Raw genomic sequence first — 19,996 nt, 5'->3', positions numbered from 1 at the left:
AAATATTCAGCTCCTTTATCTTTGTTCTGTTAACGACGAAACTAAACCTGACAGACCAATAGACTGAATGCCAACCCAGGGTTCCAGCCACAACACTGGCCAGCACCTCCCCAAAAGCAGTAAAAACTTCGGTGCTAACAAAAGTATGAATGGTATTAGTGTTTTTTAATTACAAAAATGTGAAAAATAAATAACAAATAGAACATATTTGTATTTAGTTGTAGGCAAACGTGACTGGAAAAATCGATTACATAATCTCAAAATGTATGGTGCGTCAACTTTTCTTTAATCCCCTTTAAATTGAGAGCTAGAGAATTCCACCAAAATAGGTCCAATGTGTTTAGTGTTGAAAAGTCTTCTGTGCTCCATTCACGGAGTAATCCAAAACACAAAATAATTAATTAAACATTTTGGTCTAAGTCATACTCAGCCATTCATTAATCTGTTGAGAACTTTGAAAGCTTTACTGCCTTAAATAGTCTAGAAATTCAGCTGCAGCACGAATCACCTACAATGTGAAACCTCTAACTTCAGCCTCAAAGCAAAAAATCAAGGCTCCTATTCTGACTGCACTTTGATTCATTTTCCCCTCTATTCCTTTCTATAAAGCAGTGAAGGCTGGATCACCAAATGTCAAAACTTCACATTTAAAGTGTAATTTTCCTTGCATTTCCAGATACGAGTCACCATGTCAAATGTGAGTATGAGTTTTGCCTTTGCACTTTAAGGTGAGTAATAAAAACCTCCACAAAATGCTTGCAGTTTCAGATATACAGAAAAAGATTAGTAAAAGTTTCTGTCAAAATTAATAAAGCAAGCCTATTCTTAAGAAATTCATGCATCTTCTCTTCAGGCTTTCAGTGCTGTCAAGTAGCTTTCCCAAGGAAACAGAAGTAATCTTGGATATTCTTATGCTTTAAAGTATTACTTTCTTACAGCGTATGCTAACCTCTCCAGATGTAGAAATCCCAGATTATACGTGACACTATTTATTATGTGTATCCAGGTCACAGCAAGGAACAAGTGGAAAGTGCTTTCTGGCAATACTCATAGGTATAGCAATATACTTCCTAATCTAAATCCCATGGCTAAAACTTTCAACCTGCCTGTTTTACACTCCACATGCTTATAAGCTAAGACCAAATATTGAGAAGGAAGTGATATTTTTGTACGTAACTTAAAGCCATTTCAGTGTAATAATTTAAAAGCTTTAGTAAAAGGCCAAGATTTTTTGTTGGAAGTGTGAAGTCAATCTCAGCAGATCAGTTTACAGGATTTTGCAATCAGAACTATCTTAACTTTGCTTGAGCCCATCTGGAACAGTGACCTCATCTGAAAAGGAAAAGCATCACTGCTCTTCAAACTTTCCACTGAGGTATTCCAAGGGCTGAGTTGTTTATAGCAGTGAGACATACAGTCTACTCAATTTCTTTACTATTGAGTTACACTTTCTTTAGACATAGTTTGAATTTGCAATTACTCAATATATATTTTTTATACTACTCATCGTTTGAGAATACAATTCCCAATGTGGACTGTGAGCCCAAAGGTGTAAGCACTCACACCTTTTGACAGACCTATGAAATAAACGGTGCCCCAGATACAAGTCTGCAGCACTCATTGAAAGACTGGGAGACATTGCCTGCCACTTAGGATTACATTTTGCACCTCGCCAGATAGTCACAACAGTATAAAGAAACTCTTATCACCCATGACTAAAAGCAAACAAGTGTAGCCACAAAACAGATAAACCACTAATGTCTAGCTTTTCATCTCAGGCTTAAGACTGTTACCACAGTTACCACACTTGGAAGCTACTGAAATCAGATATGGGTGGGAAAGTTGTTTTTCTTCTGCAACACTCAAAGTTCAAAAAGGTTGACAGGTTTAAAGATCTTTTGGTGAGATTTAGTAACAGTATAGAAATTGTTTACTCTAAAAATTCTGCCATATGGTGTCTATATAACAACAAAGAGGACCTGGTGACTCCAGAAATTCCACCTCAGTTACACGTAACATACAGTGCTTCAAAAAGTTTGCAAACACTGTACAACTGCTTTGGAGACTATTAGAAACAAAGAAAGAATGATTTGTAAACATGCGAATGGCTGCTTACCCTACTGCTGCACATCTGCAGTGTTTCCTAGAAAGGCTATGGGCGAGGCTTGGACCTCAGCCAAATATCAGCTTCCCAGTGGCTTTGGCACAACAAAACCCCATTCAAACAAATTGCCAAGAACACCCCAGAGACTCAGGATTAATTCCTCATTCTTCCAGTGGATGCCATGAACAGCCTATGCTACGCTCTTAACCTCTGAATATATTAAAAAAAAAAAAAAAAAGGCTTTTTGAAAATAATTTCTCGCTTCTGACGCTCATGGAAGATCTGCGAGAAAAGAGAATAGAAGAATTACGCGAGAATGACACCTGCTCATGGGTCACAGCAAAGTGTTGGTTGGATCCTGGTCTGTAAAACTCCGTATTTTAATGGAAATACTGGGAGAGCCATGAGAAACTCTGTGGTAGCTGCAGCCACTAAGGAGAGCCCTTTACAGGCAGGTCTGAGATGGAATACATACTTCAAGGTTCAGATTTAGGCCTGGCAAGTGCCAGGTTAAAAAGCTAAAGAGTTGGAATTGCTAGTAAGATGGGGAAGAAGAAGAACATTAAAAAAAAAAAAAAAGGCAAGACCAAGGAGATAAAATCAGTTCCTTTACAAGCCCTGTTTTTGTCCTGAAAGCAGAAACTCCTGCTAGAGCACTTCGAAAGGATATTCCTGTCTCTTTATAACACAGAAATAAATACAATTCTGTCAGCTGTATGCCCAGTTCCAGCTTTAACCATATTTTTACTTAAACGATAGTGGACTAAGACAAAAAAAGTATAGATATTAAATGCATATCCAGTCCAAGAGGTGCTTCTATGCCATGAAATACCTTTCTGATAAATTAGCTCGAAAAGGTTTTAGATACAAATTAAAACCAAATAAATTTTTTGAAGATAGACTGCAATTAGAATTTCCATTTACTTTTGCACCTGTTTCTACCTTCTTTTTTTTAATAATTACTGCTACATATATTTTTCTGCACAAACGTCAATAGTTTGCTGAAATATGTAATCTATTTTATTTCAACAGCATTCTTTAAAAAAGTATTTAAACTTTACATTTTATGTTCATCATGTTTCAATATACACCCATTTGGCCTAACCGTAATATAAAAATAATCTGACAACTTTCTTTGTAGCCTACTATTGTCTATACTTTCATTAGAGGACAAGATGACAGACTATCAGAGTAGTCTAAACCAGAGAGATATTTTCACAGTGACTAACAGCTTTTTATATCAGACAGAAACCAGGAAATACTCAATAGTTCATATCTTACATCTAGAGATTGTTCTACCACAAAAGCTCCCACTTTTTTATCTTAAGATGTAAAGCTGTTAGTATTTAAGATGCAAAATAATATACATAAAAGATGAAAAACATGTTAGTGCATGCATCATTATAACAGATTTATAAATTAGAAATTACATTCCCATGTTCCGGGCTTCTGCTTGACTCAGATTTTCTTCAGGTCCAACAATTTTTATATTTCTGATCATGTTCTTGGCTTTTTCCCAGAATTTCTTGATGTGCTTTTCATGGTAAACCTCCTGTAATCATGTTAACATTGTTTATAGTAAATTAAAAGTACAAGTTGCTGTGAAATCATAAACATAGTGTCCAAGAACACATTGTATTCTATCCTAAACAAACAGATGGTAAACAGTATTTGAAGATATTCCAGTATATCTGTCATTAAAATCAAGCTCTTCTGTCCAAAATTTTAGCAAAAGAATCCAACATCAGCAATTGAAGCTGTATATCCAGAATAATGATGCAAGACTCACAGACTGTTTATGTGGTATTTTTTCAAGATTTTTTTTTTATGATCTTCAAAACCCATCCTACAATCTCAGTGGCACATAGGCGGTTTTTATACCATCCCAGATGGCTTTAGAGAAGGAGCTGCTACCTGTACTCAGGTTGACAGTCACAGTCATTGTTTCTTTAAAACATAGTCACAGCAATTGCTGCTTTAATTTATAATTACCCTACCTCTAATTTAAGAGATCTCAGCTGCATGCAATGCTTCCAAACCAGTGCCCTCACTTGTAGCTTTGGCATATTATGGTTGACTTTAGAATAATTAAAATATTGGGTGTTGGGTTCCCTCCTGTGATAAAGAGTTGTTCAATCTTTTATATTTGTTTCAAATATCATATGACATCTGACTGAGGCAACGAAACCTAGCAGAGCCTACAATTCCTATGTGCATATCTCATTTATACCTTCAGCGTTCCCTTAGAAAAACACACCAAAGGCCTTAAAGATAAGCTGTATTTCTATTACTCAGGCCTTTTGTGCTATGGTATCAACAGCAATTCACACCAAGTGAAAAAGGGCAAAATTATAATATATTCCTCCAATTTCTCTTGCAGCATTTTTTCCAAAAAACCTACATCTGTCACCTCATTCATGAAAACATCAATACTGAAGTCACTAGTGAAGTATAAGCAACATTAGATCATTAGGTAATAAGCAAAAAGCATTCAAAAAAATATTCAGAAAGGCAACTCATCTGTACTGCCATTTAAAATACACCTGGACACACCAGTCTTTCCCACAGTACCCAGCAGGAGCACCAAGAGAAACATAAATACACTGGAGTATCAACAAGATGAAAAACAAATCCAATGTCAACTCTTGGGTAACAGTTATTAACAACATGCTTTAACTTCTGGTCAGTCCTGAAGTGGCCAGGCAGTCAAACTAGAAGATCATTGTAGGTCCCTTCCAACAGAAACTATTCTTTTCTTAGTCTGTTATATTTTCTTATGACAATTAGTACTGCTTCCAGAAGCATATGCTTAAAATACAATATTTTTCATTACTAAAGGATCTAAGAATTTCTTTAAACAGACTTCACTAAGCACTGCCACAATTTCATTTAATTAGTGTATTTTTCCACTTCTGCATACTAAATTCTGAGATTATCTCTTCCTATGCAGTTTAACTGTGTACATATGTAGAATCCATACACTCCCACACTCATTTTCATTCACATAATAACTTCCAAATTGAAGCTTTACACAAAAGTAACATCATACTTACATTGTTATGAATGAAGATACTAAGCATCTCCTTTGGGTAGTCCAGAGACAACAGTCTGTCTAAAAATTTAGGTAGGAAAGGGGTGGGTTGTTCAATGAAAACACCAATTTTTACTCTTGGATATTCCTAAAAAAAATGATATTTTGACATAACCAATAAGACTTGCCTCCTTTCTAAGATTAGTTATATTAAAAAGCAACTAATGTCATGTTGTAGGAACTTAGGCCACACAGCTTCCAAAGAATCAAAGACAACTAGCTCAAAAGTGCTATGTCCCATATTTATTTTCATTGACTTCACTAAAAAGGCAAAGATAATAGATTTAAACTCTCTGAATTCCAATAACAGAAACAGGAAGTAGAAAATAATGTGTTATGGTTTTCAAGATTCTTACTTTTAAAAAAATAAACCAGCAAAAAAGTATTTAAGAACTGCAAGGCAAATTCATTTTCTGAAAGCAACATACCTATATATGTTAAGTTTACAAGAAAATACAAGGAAAAACAGGTTTTTGTAAGTAGTTAAAGAATAAATACCACAAAATATTTAACTCATTTGTATGTTAAGCAAAAGACTACAATATCCTTCCATACAATAATATGTGCTGTTTCCCCCAACCATTATAAGCGGGCTCTGCATTACTTCCCTACTCAGTGATTTCATTAAGACCTTTGATGAACTAACTAGAGCTTCTCTCCTTGCATCCAAGGATGCTGAAGTTTTATCCATCTTATTTTAATCTGAATTCACATCTTTTGAACAGTCACATTAATTCCTGCTTTGCCTGTGCTTGATATAGAGATCATGACCACTAAAACAAACCTAGACAGCACTTTTGTGTATTCCTAAAATATACTATTACATTATGCAAGACAAAGAAATCTGACCTTCAAAGGCCTCCGCTCTTACACAAAGAAATGCACTGATTAAATAATTTTTTTTTTTCCACCTCTAAAGCAGACAGTTAGTATAAACGTCTAACCCACTACAAGGCTCGGAGAAAAACCTTATATGAGCATAAAAGGCTGCAAGTTAGCTTTCCGTAAGCAAGCCAACACCCACTTGAAAAGTGTCTGGATAAACCATCAGTGCATGGTGAGATTTCACAATGTCACTGTCTGCATCGGAAATCCAGAAACATACTGGCAAGTGCACCAGATCGGAAGCATTAGGAAGCAATGTTTACCCTGACTGCCTCCTATTCGCAAACCCCATATGTACTCATGCAGACATCCTAATAACTTCAGAACAGACAAGTCCACTGACGTGTCTTGAAAAAAGCAACTGTGATATTCTCTGCCAAACACTCCATCAACGCTGGTATCACGGTAAGCGGTACCGCTGATTGTGAGCAATGAGAGAAGCAGCGTGTGCCATTGGGCTCACTAAGCTGAGCACGCACCAATAATAGAACTGCTGCAATCATTTCTTTGGCATATTTCTCTAATTCTAAACCATTTTCCCTTTATTCTCTGGGACAAAGAGAACCAGGTCATCCTTTCAACCCACACTGTGAAGTCTCCACACCAGTAACAAGCAGCTCTAGGGAAATTACATTTATTGTCTCATTTATTGTCCAATTTAATTTAGGTTTTAGCAAGAAAAAAAAATATGAAACAAACAAAAAACCCCACTAAGAAAAGTGGCAAAAGTATACACTTATTGAATCAAGCTGTGTTCTTCAACTTCTTTTCCATTACCCTGCTTCGACCTCGGCAAGTAGCTAACTTGGGGGTGGCACAGGCTGCTGACATTGGTAGAAGAAAGCAGTTAGTGAGTGTTTCCACATATTAGCTGTGATCAGAGCACAGGAGGTCCTGCTTCTGTGAAAAGGACAAGGACTGAGCAAAAGACTCTGCATATGTGGCTCTCAGCTCCTTCATAGGTAATCCCAAAGCTCAGGTTTTCACCAGCTATGCTCTCAGCACCTCCTCACGCTGACCACAGTAGTGCCTTGGGCTCTTCTGCTTATCCACAGCAAACCAACCTACACAACCCGTGGCAATGCTGCCCCCATCTCTGCCTTGCACAGACCTACCCCTGACCTGTACAGAAAGAGGCATATCCCTGCACTCATGATGGAAAACAGCATTATTTCAGCTCGTTGTTCTACAGCAGAGCTGATCCGGTTTGTACTGCTAAAGTCAAGGTCTGTAGGTAAGCCCAGCCCAAAACATTGAATCCACAACACCTGAGCTCATTGAGTTAAGGATCCACTCATGCCAGAATTCATCTAAAGGAACTCAAAGCCCAAAACCTAGTTGGTATCAACAAATCTGATTCTCTACATGCTTATGAGAACAACATGCAAAATGCTCAGAAGATATGAGTGTATCAATGCAGAAATTTAAATAAAACAATATGGTAAGAATTATTAGAAGCACAGAGCTGCTATTGCTCTTTTCAATGAAGATTTCTTGTTAAGTAGCAACCAGCCAGGCCTGAACAGAAAGCACTTTCAGAAAATGAAGTATTGCTTTTACTCAGAAATGCCTGAAGTAAACACTCACACTGAGGCCAAAGAAAAGTCTCGTTATTTCTGCTGGCAGAGTGGGGGAGGTATGAAGTCCAAAGAATTAATTACAGTAAGGAAGACACATTCCAAGTAGATGCACATAAACTATAGAAAGCTTTCCAGTAAAAAATTGCAAGTTACTTTCCATTACTGGCTTTAAGATTTAATCACTCCCCAACCATGTTTTAATTACCAACACCATTCGGAAAAACTTAGACAACTTCTTTTGTTATGTAAAATTTATGTTGGGAGTGCAAACACTATTTCAGTAGAACACCATTTGAATGTTGTATCTTCAAAAGATATAAAAAAAATCTGAAAGTTATTACAAATCCAGCAATAACTTTTAAAATTTATATTCCAGTCCATAAGCTGCTTATTGTCCAGAAATTCTTTCACTTTGTTCTTTCATTACAAAGATAACAAGCCACTACTTCTTTCATGCTATCCTCAACATGACCTTCTAAGACCTGTTCTCATTCGAATCTTCAATACATAACAGATATGAAACAGCTGCTGGAAACAGCCTGTTAAGAATAATCAGGATGTTCTTTTAAGTACAGGCCTTACATCTTCCACATAGTAGATCTTGGTATTTACTCCGCCTAAAATTTACTGAGTACAAGCTGATATCTTCATAAAGACAATGAAGACATCATGCTGGGAGCCAAAGAGCCAATGTAAGTTCCCAAATATTGGATATACTCATACATCCGATGTGTACATGTATGTTTGTCCTGTAAGAATTCTGAAGATTGTACTGATATCTGATTTCAATTACATCAGATTTGTTCTATAGAAACATATTTGCATATACAATACAGATATTTGTATCATCCTTTACAAGCTAAAGGAGTTTTGACTATTTCTCTATATCTCTCAGAAAACAGTAAGTGTAATCACGTTACAGTTAACTATTAACCTCTAGTTGTAACAGAAATTGTTGAACTGATGCATATCCAGGTTTTTTGTAGTTCTACACTTAAAAAATCTGAAATACATAAAAAGTATTTTTATCTAGCTCCTCAAAAATTCTAATTATTTACTTGAATCTTACATGACTCAAAATTGATTCATTCAAGCTCAGTGAACACAGGTAAGCATCTGGATGGCTTTTGGGGACTGCATCATCTTCAGTGATATTGGGGAAACCTACATTAAAATGCATGCATAAAAATATTTCTAAAAGTAAATAAAAATTCCATCTTTAGTTTCATATACCAGAAAACATGCCCCAAATCGTCTACAAGACATAATATGGGGTACTGAAACTACTTTGCCTCAGAAATCACTATACACCTATGAACTGCATTCAAACAGGTTTTGTTCTAGTGAAAAGTACTCTTACCGTCACTGTTGACAGGTCTAGTAAGTCTAAATCACAAATACTGCAACCCGTTTCCCGTGTCCAAGCATTAGGAATATAGTTTCCCAAATAATTCAAGTGAATCTGGTAAATAAATGAACAATTCACATTAATGAAAGGTGCATGCAAATGGTGATTTGTACCTTTTAAAGAATTTGGGCTTATTCATTGAATCTCATACCTACAGGCAATTGACTGTATTTTTTAATTTCCAATTAAAACAAACAAACAAACAAACCACGAAACAAATAAGCATACAAAAATAGCTGGTAAAAGCTTTTTCTTCTTCTTTTCATTTACAAAACAGGTTATATTCTCCTAGCATCTACATTTATTGTTTCAGTTAAACCAAAAGTCTGCTGCAAGTGTAACTACCAACTAAATGCTTGTATAACTTACAAGACACAGATTACAGATTATACAGGTCTCAAATCTGCATGGCGTGATTATGAGGAAAAAGAAAAAAAATCTACATAGTTTAATTCTTTCCCTGAATCTGAGAATCATCAATACTTTACACAAAACACAAAGAGTGACCATATGAAAAACACACAGAAAATTTAGAGGATACATGCCCAGACGATGTATTTTTTACAGGCTATGCCAAAATTCAGAAGCCAGCCTGAGGGACACATTTTAAAGCAGCATCTAGCTTCTTAACACATTTCAAATTGGCACTGAACAAATTATGTATCTTTTCTGTCAATGGGCTGTCATCCTGGATTACACAGGAAGTTTTGGCAGAACTTTACTCTTCTCCACTGCCATTTGCAATGGGTAAGGGATCTCATCTGCTGGGGAAAGTCCACCTGAGGAAGGCTACTATTCATTCCTGCTCTACTGCTCTCATAAAAAACTGGAAGGAGAGAACGTTATTTTGAATAGAAAACCCTCCAGTCCAATAATCAACCTGGATTTTATCATATTTTGGGTGTTTGTTTCTGCATGTTGAAAATAATTTCAGACACACAATAAATAGAATTACTTGAACTTAATTTCAAAGATGTACAATAAAGTTGACAAAAATTAGTATTTTATAAAAGAGACATGCACTTGAGGGGAAAAAAGAAAAAAAAAAAGAATTCCATGTCAGGATGTCAGGATAATTTGGTATGCATTTCAAGGTGTCTCTGACCAATGCCATTTACTAATGTGCAAATTGAAGAGATTAAATACAAACCAGAAGGTTCTTATAAACAGAACTTTTATTATTTGGAGTTAATTCTGGGAATTACTTTCATATTAGTTTATTTACCTACTAGAAAAAAACATTTTCCCATCTATTACACTATTGTCTTCTTAGTACTATCCTATGTTTAAAACAGACTAATCTAGTCACATTGGCAAAGCGATATACCACAAGTTTCCTCTTTGCTTTTAAAACTACATCGCTATATGCAGAGATTGAGTTTTGTGTAATGTAGCGTAACTTGTGTTAGTATAAAGAGTTCCAACCTAAACTGCTTGCCCAGCTGTAAAATACAGCACCTTTCTTTTCACTGGCAAAGTGTCAACAAAGCCAGTGATGAGAGATAACTTGAGGCAAAAATAACTGTAGCAACATGGAAGAAATTGGTCACATATTTCACTGCTACTGAGTAGATATAAGCCAAAAGATAATAGGATAATTATACTCACTAATTCCAAAGATGAAATTCAGTGCAAAAACTAAGCAGCAGCAGTTATTGGGATATTAATGAGTTTGAAAATTTATTTCATTCTCCTGGGAGCAATTTTTCTGAAAATAAGGAGCTGCAGCAAGGAACACATACTCAGAAGAACTTAGGCGGTATTCATGCCCAATCCTTCAGCCAACAGAGGCTACTAGAAATGATACACCTCTACACTTTTTTTACAATTTAACAAAAAAATGCAACTGCCATATGATCAAAACATAGCTGTTTCTCCCAGAGAAACTGAGCCAGGTCCTCTGGACCACTGAATCCTTACACACGGTCAGAATCTGCCAGAACAGCTGTTCCACAGGGCAGACAGTGCTCTACGATGAACCAAAGCCCAGGAACCACGACTACATTGCAAGCACTGATCAGTGACACTTATGGACAACACCCTCAGATACATGGTGTGAACTGTGAGGTTGTCATATGCAGGGACAGGATTCGGACTCTATGATCCTTGTAGGTTCCTTCCAACTCAGGACAGTCTATGACTTCTACAAAGATGCAACAACAAAAACTAGCCATGCGTGTGTATATATACATATACACACGCATATATCTATATATTTTTTGCCTATGTACTATATATTTTTTTATATATGTGTATACAAACACACACCAAGTTCTGCAGTAGGATCAGATGTGTTACCGTTTTGTACCCCAGCCTGCAACTCTTGGTTAGATTTCTTTCCCCCTGAAAACCTGTTCTTCTGATTATCATTTAATAAGCAGACAGACATTCTTCAGTAGCTTCAAGAACTGTTTTGTGACACTGAACAATTAATATAAGCTTACTTGCTTCCAATATCTCATGCTACAATAAATTTGGGAGCAGAATGAGTTGTTTCAGCACTGACATCAAGCTACAGTGACAGCAGAATAACATGATGGAGAGAGCTATTAGCATGGGTTTCTTTGCAATTGTTATTAACATTAATCGGAAACGAGCAGTGGTTGTGTGCTATGACTGTTTCAGACTCTTCCATCATTGTTTTGCCTCTATTAAAATTGACATCTTTGCACAAAAATAAAAACAAACTGCCACTCACTTTAGTTGGACCATTTCCATGAACAGTGATCGGTAACGTGTCATACACTGAATTCCTTGCTCTCACTTTTCCTTCTTCAAATTTCAAAAGAACTTCATCTGCAAATCAATAAAGATCATACAGCAATAAAAGTTGTGTAAATAAAAGCTAAAATTTCTGAGTTATTTCAGTTCTTCCTGATACCTTGCTGTCACTATCATTGTGAATGTTACTTATTTGGAAGCTTTTGTTCATTTTTTAACTAGATCTTGAATTCTAAGCTCTTTATGCTACATAAGGTTACATCAAACTTCAGAATTTGTCATCAGTAGCCTTCAGTATTTGAATAAAATCTGCTTTAAAAATAAAACTAATTTTGTGCAAATGCTATTTATAGAGAAATTATAGTTATTTCAGATACTATAAAAAGTTGTTCCATAATTATAGGTTAAAGGTAAGAAAGGAAGTTTGCACAGATATCATTTTTCAATTTAACTTCATGACAGTTGAATAAAGGAACTTCTACATTATTCCACATGCTATTGCATTATGTATAACCTTTTGCTTAAGAACATCTAAAATGCAATTTTAATTACCATACTCCTATAATTAACTTTGTAAAAGGCAGACGGAAAAATGGTTCTTTGTGTTTATTGCTAACTTCATTTATTGAAAACTATTTTTTCTATTCTAAATCAAATATTTTAATCAATGGGAGAAATCAATTAATATTAAACCCAAAAGACTTGTAACCAATCTGGTTATCAGGTTTACCCATCCAAATATATCTTTAAAACATGCATATGTTTAGGAAATGTTATTCACAGTTGAGCAAAGAAAGCATTAATAACAGTTAATAAAACACATAATGTGCAAATCCCATGCTTACCAACAGCTCCGTTTAGGGTCTGGAAAATGGTACATTTGTGATCCAATGTAATGTTAAAGCGTTCCTGAAATAAAAGTACTAAAGATGTTAAAGCATTTTAAAAAGCAATGTTTTTAGAGTAATACTGCAGTTATAGGGCAGTAGCAGCAAGTAAGCAGGCAAAACTATGTATTCAGCTCTTAGACATAATCTTAATTATATATTGTTAAGTTTTTCTTTATTCCTGAGTAGTGCAGCCCTACAGCAATCAGTTTTATGTATACAAAAACTTTACTAAAACTTGCAGGATAAAGGTCATAACTCTCCAAAGAAACTACAATTTGGCAGTACAAGCTAAATAAAACTTGTGTCTTGGCCAAGCAACAAAACATACTGTGTTTCTCAATCTCAAAAATACAAAAGCCAAATTTAAGTATTATGTCAGAAAACACTAGCGGTTTTTAAATGTGTTCCTAATACTGTATTATTAATCCTACCTAGCTGCTTATTTAAAGTACCACATTTTGAAGTTTTAACACGCGGATCAAAGTATATAACTCTTAAAACACTTTTAAAAACTCTTAAACTCTTATATAGATAACACACTCTGTTTTGGTCTTCTAAGATTTGGTTACATGTTCTACAGCATAGGACATGACCATACAGATAATAGTGCTAATGTATAATACAGTATCTTACACTATGCCATGGAGGGATTTTGAATTGCAGCGCAGTTGTGCACTGTGCAGAAGTACACATTTTTCTCCAGAAGACAATCTGTTTAGGCAGCTAATTTTATTTCTTCTGACTTTGGTGCAGAGTCAGCTTTAAAGCCTCTACACCCTGTCCTTTCAATTGCATATCTAACTTCTGACTTAGCTTGCATAAAATCAATTCAAACATTAAGGGCTGGAAGGAATGTCCTATGAGGAGCAGTTAAGGACTTTGGGTTCATCTAGGCTGGAGAAAAAAAGGACTTAGGGGTGACCTCATTGCTGTCTACAGCTTCCTGAGGAGGGGACATGCAGACGGGGGGTACTGAGATCTGCTCCCTGAGATCCAGTGACAGGGTGTGTGGGAACGGCTTCAAGCTGTACCAGGGGAGATTTAGACTGGACATTGGGAATCTTTTCTTTACCAAGAGTGGTCAAACACTGGAAGAGACTTCCTAGTGAGGCGGCTGATGCCCCAAGCCTGTCAAGTGTTTAGGAGGCATCTGGATAATGCCCTTAATAACATTAATTTTTGTTCAACTCCCTGAACAATACAGGGCTGACCTAGGTGATCGCTGTAGGTCCCTTCCAACTGAAATATTCTATTCTATTCTATTCTATTCTATTCTATTCTATTCTATTCTATTCACTGTATCTAAACACGCCTGATTGTTTCACGCGTAACTGAATGGAAAAATGTATATGGATTTCAGAAACTTCACATCTGCCTAAGCTAAAAATCAACCTTGAAATTCCGCAATATCATATTCTAAAAATCTTTTTGCATCAATACATTTTTAACTTTCCTTAGCCCTCTTTTTCCAGCATCAGGGCCACGCCTCTGACATCTATCACGCTTTAATGCTGCTACTCAGCAGCGAACTTTGTTAAGCCAGGGCACTGAGAGGTCTTCACCCAAAATTTACGATGCATGTATCTTGAACTTATCTGCACAAAAAGCTGAAGAGTCAGAGGCAGCTGCAGGCAGGATCTGAAATGGCAGCAAGCCAAAATATAAAACACTGGATCAGCAAGTAGTTCAGTGACACCCTGGAAAAATGCCACATTCTCCAGCCATCAAACTGCCAAGTACATGGCACCCTCATTGAGATGAACGTGTCCAATCGCATTCCTCACACCTATTATTTCTAATAATGAAGACAACCTGCTTGGATCTGCAGACAGTCTGAAATAATAGATCAAGTCATGACCCTTTGGAAGTCTGTTCATCAGTCCTACAGCAGGAACCTCCAGAGAACAAACACAACCATCAACACGGCACTCCGGAATAAAGAGACAGCACTGCTTTTATTTTTATCTCCTGATGTTTTATGAGGAGCAATATGTTATTTCAAGAAGAAAGAAATGAGAAAGCCAGTCACTACCTACCCTTGCCAATGGGTCAACATAGATTTTGGTGTAAAACAGCTGGTCATCATCATTATCCTGCAGATTCCATTGCTGCACAATACTATTTATATACGGAGCATAACCAATAAATCCTGCAATATCACACACACATAAGTTATTTCCATAAAAAGCACTACTCTGCCAATGCTGTCCACCAGTCAGGAACTTCATTCTGACTGTTTGGTGCCAGCAAAGGAAAAGTATGAAATCTATACAACTTGGCTCAAAATACAGTTTTCTTCCTATGATATGTACCAGTTCTGTTCTGAAGGGTTTATAATTGTTATTTTTATATTAATGTTATTTTAGGTGAAAAAATAGGAAACACATCTGTTTAGGATGGCCCTGAGAACTACAAAGCATGAGATTAGAATATTACTTTTCCCAAAAAGTCTATCTGTGGAAAAAGTTTCATTTTCATCAATCACTTCCTGCTGGCAGAGAAGTCTGAATCTAATACTGCCAGAATTACAAAGAGAATTCAACTCAAAACCAATATACATTAAGTTTAAGCCAAAGTAAAAAAGATAGGGCAGATAGGTGAGGTAAAGAAGGGAGGGAAAGGAACAGGTACAGTCCCAGATCTATACATTGTCCAGCACCATGTACCTCGGAGAAGTGACATTCTGTGCTCTGTATCAGTTAAACCACATTAGTCAGGAGATTCTGTGACCCAGCTAAACTGTGTCTTTAAATAGCACATACTGCTTTGACTGGGCTTGTACACTAGATTGTTTCTGAAGTAGATTCAATCAGTGGCAAATGGGTCATCCCTGCACAGCATTTCATTGCAAGGCACAGCTGCTTGTGAGGCAGTTACTTTATCTACCTGCTTTTTTTACATGGGATTGACAACTAATACTATGTAAGTTTGAATGAAAACTATTCTTGAGCAGAGAAGAGGAGCTATTTCAATAGGGAGGGAGAGTGAAAGAGGAGGATGGCAAATCCAGTCCTCGATTTTATACTTGGGGAATTCAAGAACAGTTCCACAAACAAATACATAAATCAGATAACAGAAGTGAGCCATGTTCAAGTTCAAGAGTCTAATGTGTTCAAGAATCACACTTGCCTCCTGAGTTCAGGAATCGTTTTCCACTCCGGACAACAGGATACTTGTCAGCTAGCCTTTTATCTGGCCAAATGAGTCCATCTGCTGCAAACACCACTTTATGATTAGTTTCCTGAAATTTCTTTAGCAGCTCTTCAGGGCCCCCCGCAAAGATAACATCATAGCTAAAAATAAATAAAAGATATCCATTAAATTATTTTTAATGCTGCTGTGTTCAAAATGACAAGTGGTTGGACTATTCAAATATTAAAAATCATACAGATAGCCCTTTTATTCTGATAAATGGCTCATTAAATCATGTTTTGCAACCATGTAAAATCATATACCCTTCTAGGAGAAAAATTTCCATCAATACTATTTATCCAACACAGTCTCCCTTTCTTTTTACATTCTTTTTTAACCTTCCACATTTTGGACATTCTTTTTGCTTCAGATTTTGTCTACCTTTCTCATTTCATGTATTTTGAGTAAAAAAATACATTTTCCCCTTTAGAAAACTGTTTATGGGTTTAAGAACCAAAACCAAAACAAAACAAACCCCGAACAAAAAACTTAGCAGTTGAAAGAGTAGGACTGAAAGATTATTTGATTCTCTCTGGGAAATTCTAGATGATCTTGTTCCAAAACACAATGGCACCAGCTTGCTTCTGAAAAGTCTTATCATGAAGGTACTTAGATATTTCTTAGTAAAGTCTAGCTGCCCAGAAATTTAAACTGTATAGCATCCGCACAATATACAAAATATATCATAATACAATATGCTGACAATAATACCATAACATATACAATTTCTCCTTCAACCTCTTTAATGAGCCAAAGACTTCAGAAGGCTCTAAACTTTACAATATCTATCTACAAAAAACTTCACCTGCCTATATGTGTTCATCAGAACTGACTCCCAGCTCCTATTGGGACAAAGACCTAATGGTGGAGGGCTCATCTCTAAAAACTGCAGTTACACACAGCCAAAGGTCACCACTACCCCAAAACAGGAAGAAACATGCATCAGTTTGGCAAAGGTCACATGAGAATATAGTATCACAACCCTAGTGGTTTCTTGTTGTTAAACCATATCTAAGTCAATGCCCCTGGGAAACAAGCAAGCAAGCAAGCAAGCAAGCAAGCAAGCAAGCAAGGAAAACATCAACTTCAAAATATGTGTGATTAGATTATTCAGAGTATAAGGTTCCTTTGCTTGTACTTTACATCCACATATAAAAGGCATTAATGTGCAAACCACTTCGAGGTTCATTTTACACAGAATGAAATCATGACACACTAGTATCGGAATCACATCATAGACTAATCTCTGTCTGTATGAGAATATTTGGGTCTGATGGCAGCATCTCAGCCTCACAGCTTCCTCAGCTGAATGCACGTATATCCTTACTGTATACATTTACCTTAGTAACTGAAAATCATCGGCCCTGATATAGGGCAAAGGAATGGCACAGCTACCAAAAATCAAAAGGTCTAGCCTTGACTAAGATTCTGTTCTTGCAAAGTCTTCTAGCTGGGCTAAGAAGGACAGCAGTACCCACACTGGCAGTACACAGAGCTTTTTGCACTGCAATGTATTAATCAGCAAGAGTGCCAACAGATCAACCATTACTGACTTGTGGTACTTCTTTATTACAGTTCTGAAATTATTTACAATGTCCATTCTTCAAAGGGAATTTCATGCAGTTGGCCTAAGAGAACTGAACAACAGCTGGCTTACAAATGCAAGAGAATACTTCCACCTCAGAGCAAAGTATGAGCCTTGGAGAGGAAGTGTGTTATGTTGTCTGTATAAAGTAAGCGGATTTCTGAAAGCTCTCACTGCTTTGTTTTTCTGTAACGCTGGCAGAAGAATGTATGAAAAAACATAGTGTACATTTTGGAGCTTCCCCAGTTTTGCAAACACTGTCTGTTTCTGCCCAAATACACAGGAATACACTTCCCTCCCTTTTCCATTCAATTGGTGTAGCCCGATTCAAAGTCAGAATGAGCCTGAAGAACAAGCAAGAAACAGGAGACAAGTTGAATACAGACAAAACTAGAGATTTGTCTGAGGCTTTAACTTAATAGCTCATGGCAGGCTGTGCTTCTCCTCTTTTACCAGGTTGGTGCTGCTGCTGCAATCACTTACAGCTGCGGGAAGGAACCAAACACCCCTGGAACATTGCTTCCAAGGACTTTCATTCTGGAAAAGCAAGCCAAAGTTGAGCAACATGCTGGGCTAGACACAGGCTCTGCTTGTGAAAGGAATATGCTACTTAATAGAGCACAGTTTAGAATAAAAAAAGAACAGCGCAGAGCTGCCAAGCTGCATTACCAATTATTGTAAACTTTACACACTAATGGATATTATGCAGGAGAATGAATCCAGCACAGACATATATTTTCCACTAATTTTCATGGCCCTCTGTTTTGTCAAGAGGTGACTTACTGCCACCAGACCTCCTCCCAGGCAGGATATCCACCAGCCTCCCCATCAGCAGCTTTATGAGGCTCCTGCCTTTCCCTCCAGGCAACAGGAAAACTTCTAGAGTCAAACGAAAACCTATAAATCCATCATTTGTCTTGCTTACCTTCTATGTCAGATTATGTTCCGTCTATCCAGCACCCAACTCGTACCGTAACAGAGGATTCACCTCAGGTCTGCATCACTAAGACCATCACAAAATGGCTCCCAGGACTATCCTTGACAGTTTATACTGTTATTATGGGTGATACACATTACTTACTTCTACCAGGACTTCAATATTTGACAGGGGAGAAATAGACTGGGTAAATCCAGGAAAAAGCAGGCTGCCTTGGCAAGCTGGAAAAACTCAGATACTCTTTTTATTTATTCTTCATGAATCCTTCCGACTAAGTAGAAAGCAAGAAGGGGAAAAAGGAAAAAAAAAAAAAAAAGGCACACACCAGTAACTTTCCACAACTCCAATCCCATTTCCTGAATCTCCCAGATGGCAGATGCTTGAGGCTGGAATCTACCCAGCTACGGGCTCAGCACTCCCAGCAACACAGGGAAACACTGAAGATAGCTCAAGTCCTCTAGAACTGAACACGCAACTCCTGAATCCACAACTTTTACAACTGCAAGGACTTGTTACTATTTGAGCTGCGGGTTAAGAGCTTAAAATACAAACAAGAGAGGGCTTACTAGTCACCAGCAATTCAGGTCCTGTATCTCATCTTATTTAACTGGGCTGTTCAGCCACACAGCTGTTTTGTCATTTACACTATACCCTCACCAGGATCACACCTTAGCCATTTTGAGATACATAGAAAATGTAATTATCCTTTACTTTCTGACAAATGTTAAAAAATTATAATGAAAAATATATCTATAGAAGGGAGTGGCTTCAAAAGTCTTCCATGATACAAAGAGATGGTTGTGGGAGTTCTGGATGAACAGTCACAGCATCGACTATTTTATCCAGTCTATACTGGCCATTAGCCAGTTCAATCTGAAGTTGTCCAAAGTAAACCAGTTGTTAGCTCTTGCAAAAACAAGCCGAATTTAAATAGCGTTCCATCTACAGGCAAAGCATTTTGCTATCTGTACCTAGACACAAGTTGTCCACAGAAGTTCAAACTTTTTCCGGAATTGTGAGATATATTAAAAAGTGTTCAAAAGCAAGAAGCTAACTTTGTTAAGCAAACAGTTCACTAGAAATTATTTGCCTAGTTACAGTAAGTAAACCAGACATTTCCTTTCCCTACCCTCAAGATTAATATTCTAAATGCTTCACAATTAATATAATAAGAAACACTTGAAAAAGAAAGGAAGTTCGCTATATTTATCTTCTCCAAACTTACTGCTACATTGATCAACATTTAAATTGCAAACCAGGATTCCTGGAAATGAAAAAAGCTCATTAGAATTAAAATATAATGCTAGAATGAGCAAACCATTTTCTTCTCCTATCTGGAATCAGTTCCACCAGCTTTAAATCAATATGTAGTTGGGATTATGGACCTCAAAAATTTGAGAGGCCTTAAATCCTGTGATTTTTCATGGCAAGAAAGATTACAGCATCTGCGCTTCAACACACATGGTCCTCTGTACTTTCCAGCAGACTGCTTGCCCCTCCAGAGAACAAATTTTGTTGGAGAAGAACTAGAGCTATACCCAAATCTGATAACAGATTTGCATATTTTACCATTTAGGGAAAAAATACTGATGAATCAGGATAA

At 36.8% G+C, this 19,996-nt stretch overlaps 1 protein-coding gene across 1 annotated transcript in view; it reads right to left on the bottom strand.

Annotated features, from left to right (window-relative positions):
- The window catches only part of PLOD2 (procollagen-lysine,2-oxoglutarate 5-dioxygenase 2), a 51,366-nt gene that overhangs the window by 11,623 nt on the left and 19,747 nt on the right, over positions 1 to 19,996 (bottom strand). The window contains 7 exon segments of the mRNA XM_080350035.1: positions 3,535 to 3,656; positions 5,158 to 5,283; positions 9,021 to 9,122; positions 11,767 to 11,864; positions 12,635 to 12,698; positions 14,716 to 14,826; positions 15,804 to 15,972. Coding sequence (XP_080206161.1) covers positions 3,535 to 3,656; positions 5,158 to 5,283; positions 9,021 to 9,122; positions 11,767 to 11,864; positions 12,635 to 12,698; positions 14,716 to 14,826; positions 15,804 to 15,972 — 792 coding nt within the window.

Source organism: Nesoenas mayeri (genome assembly GCF_963082525.1).
Source record: "Nesoenas mayeri genome assembly, chromosome: 9".
Lineage (NCBI taxonomy): Eukaryota > Metazoa > Chordata > Aves > Columbiformes > Columbidae > Nesoenas > Nesoenas mayeri.
This window is presented reverse-complemented; position numbering and strand designations above follow the sequence as displayed.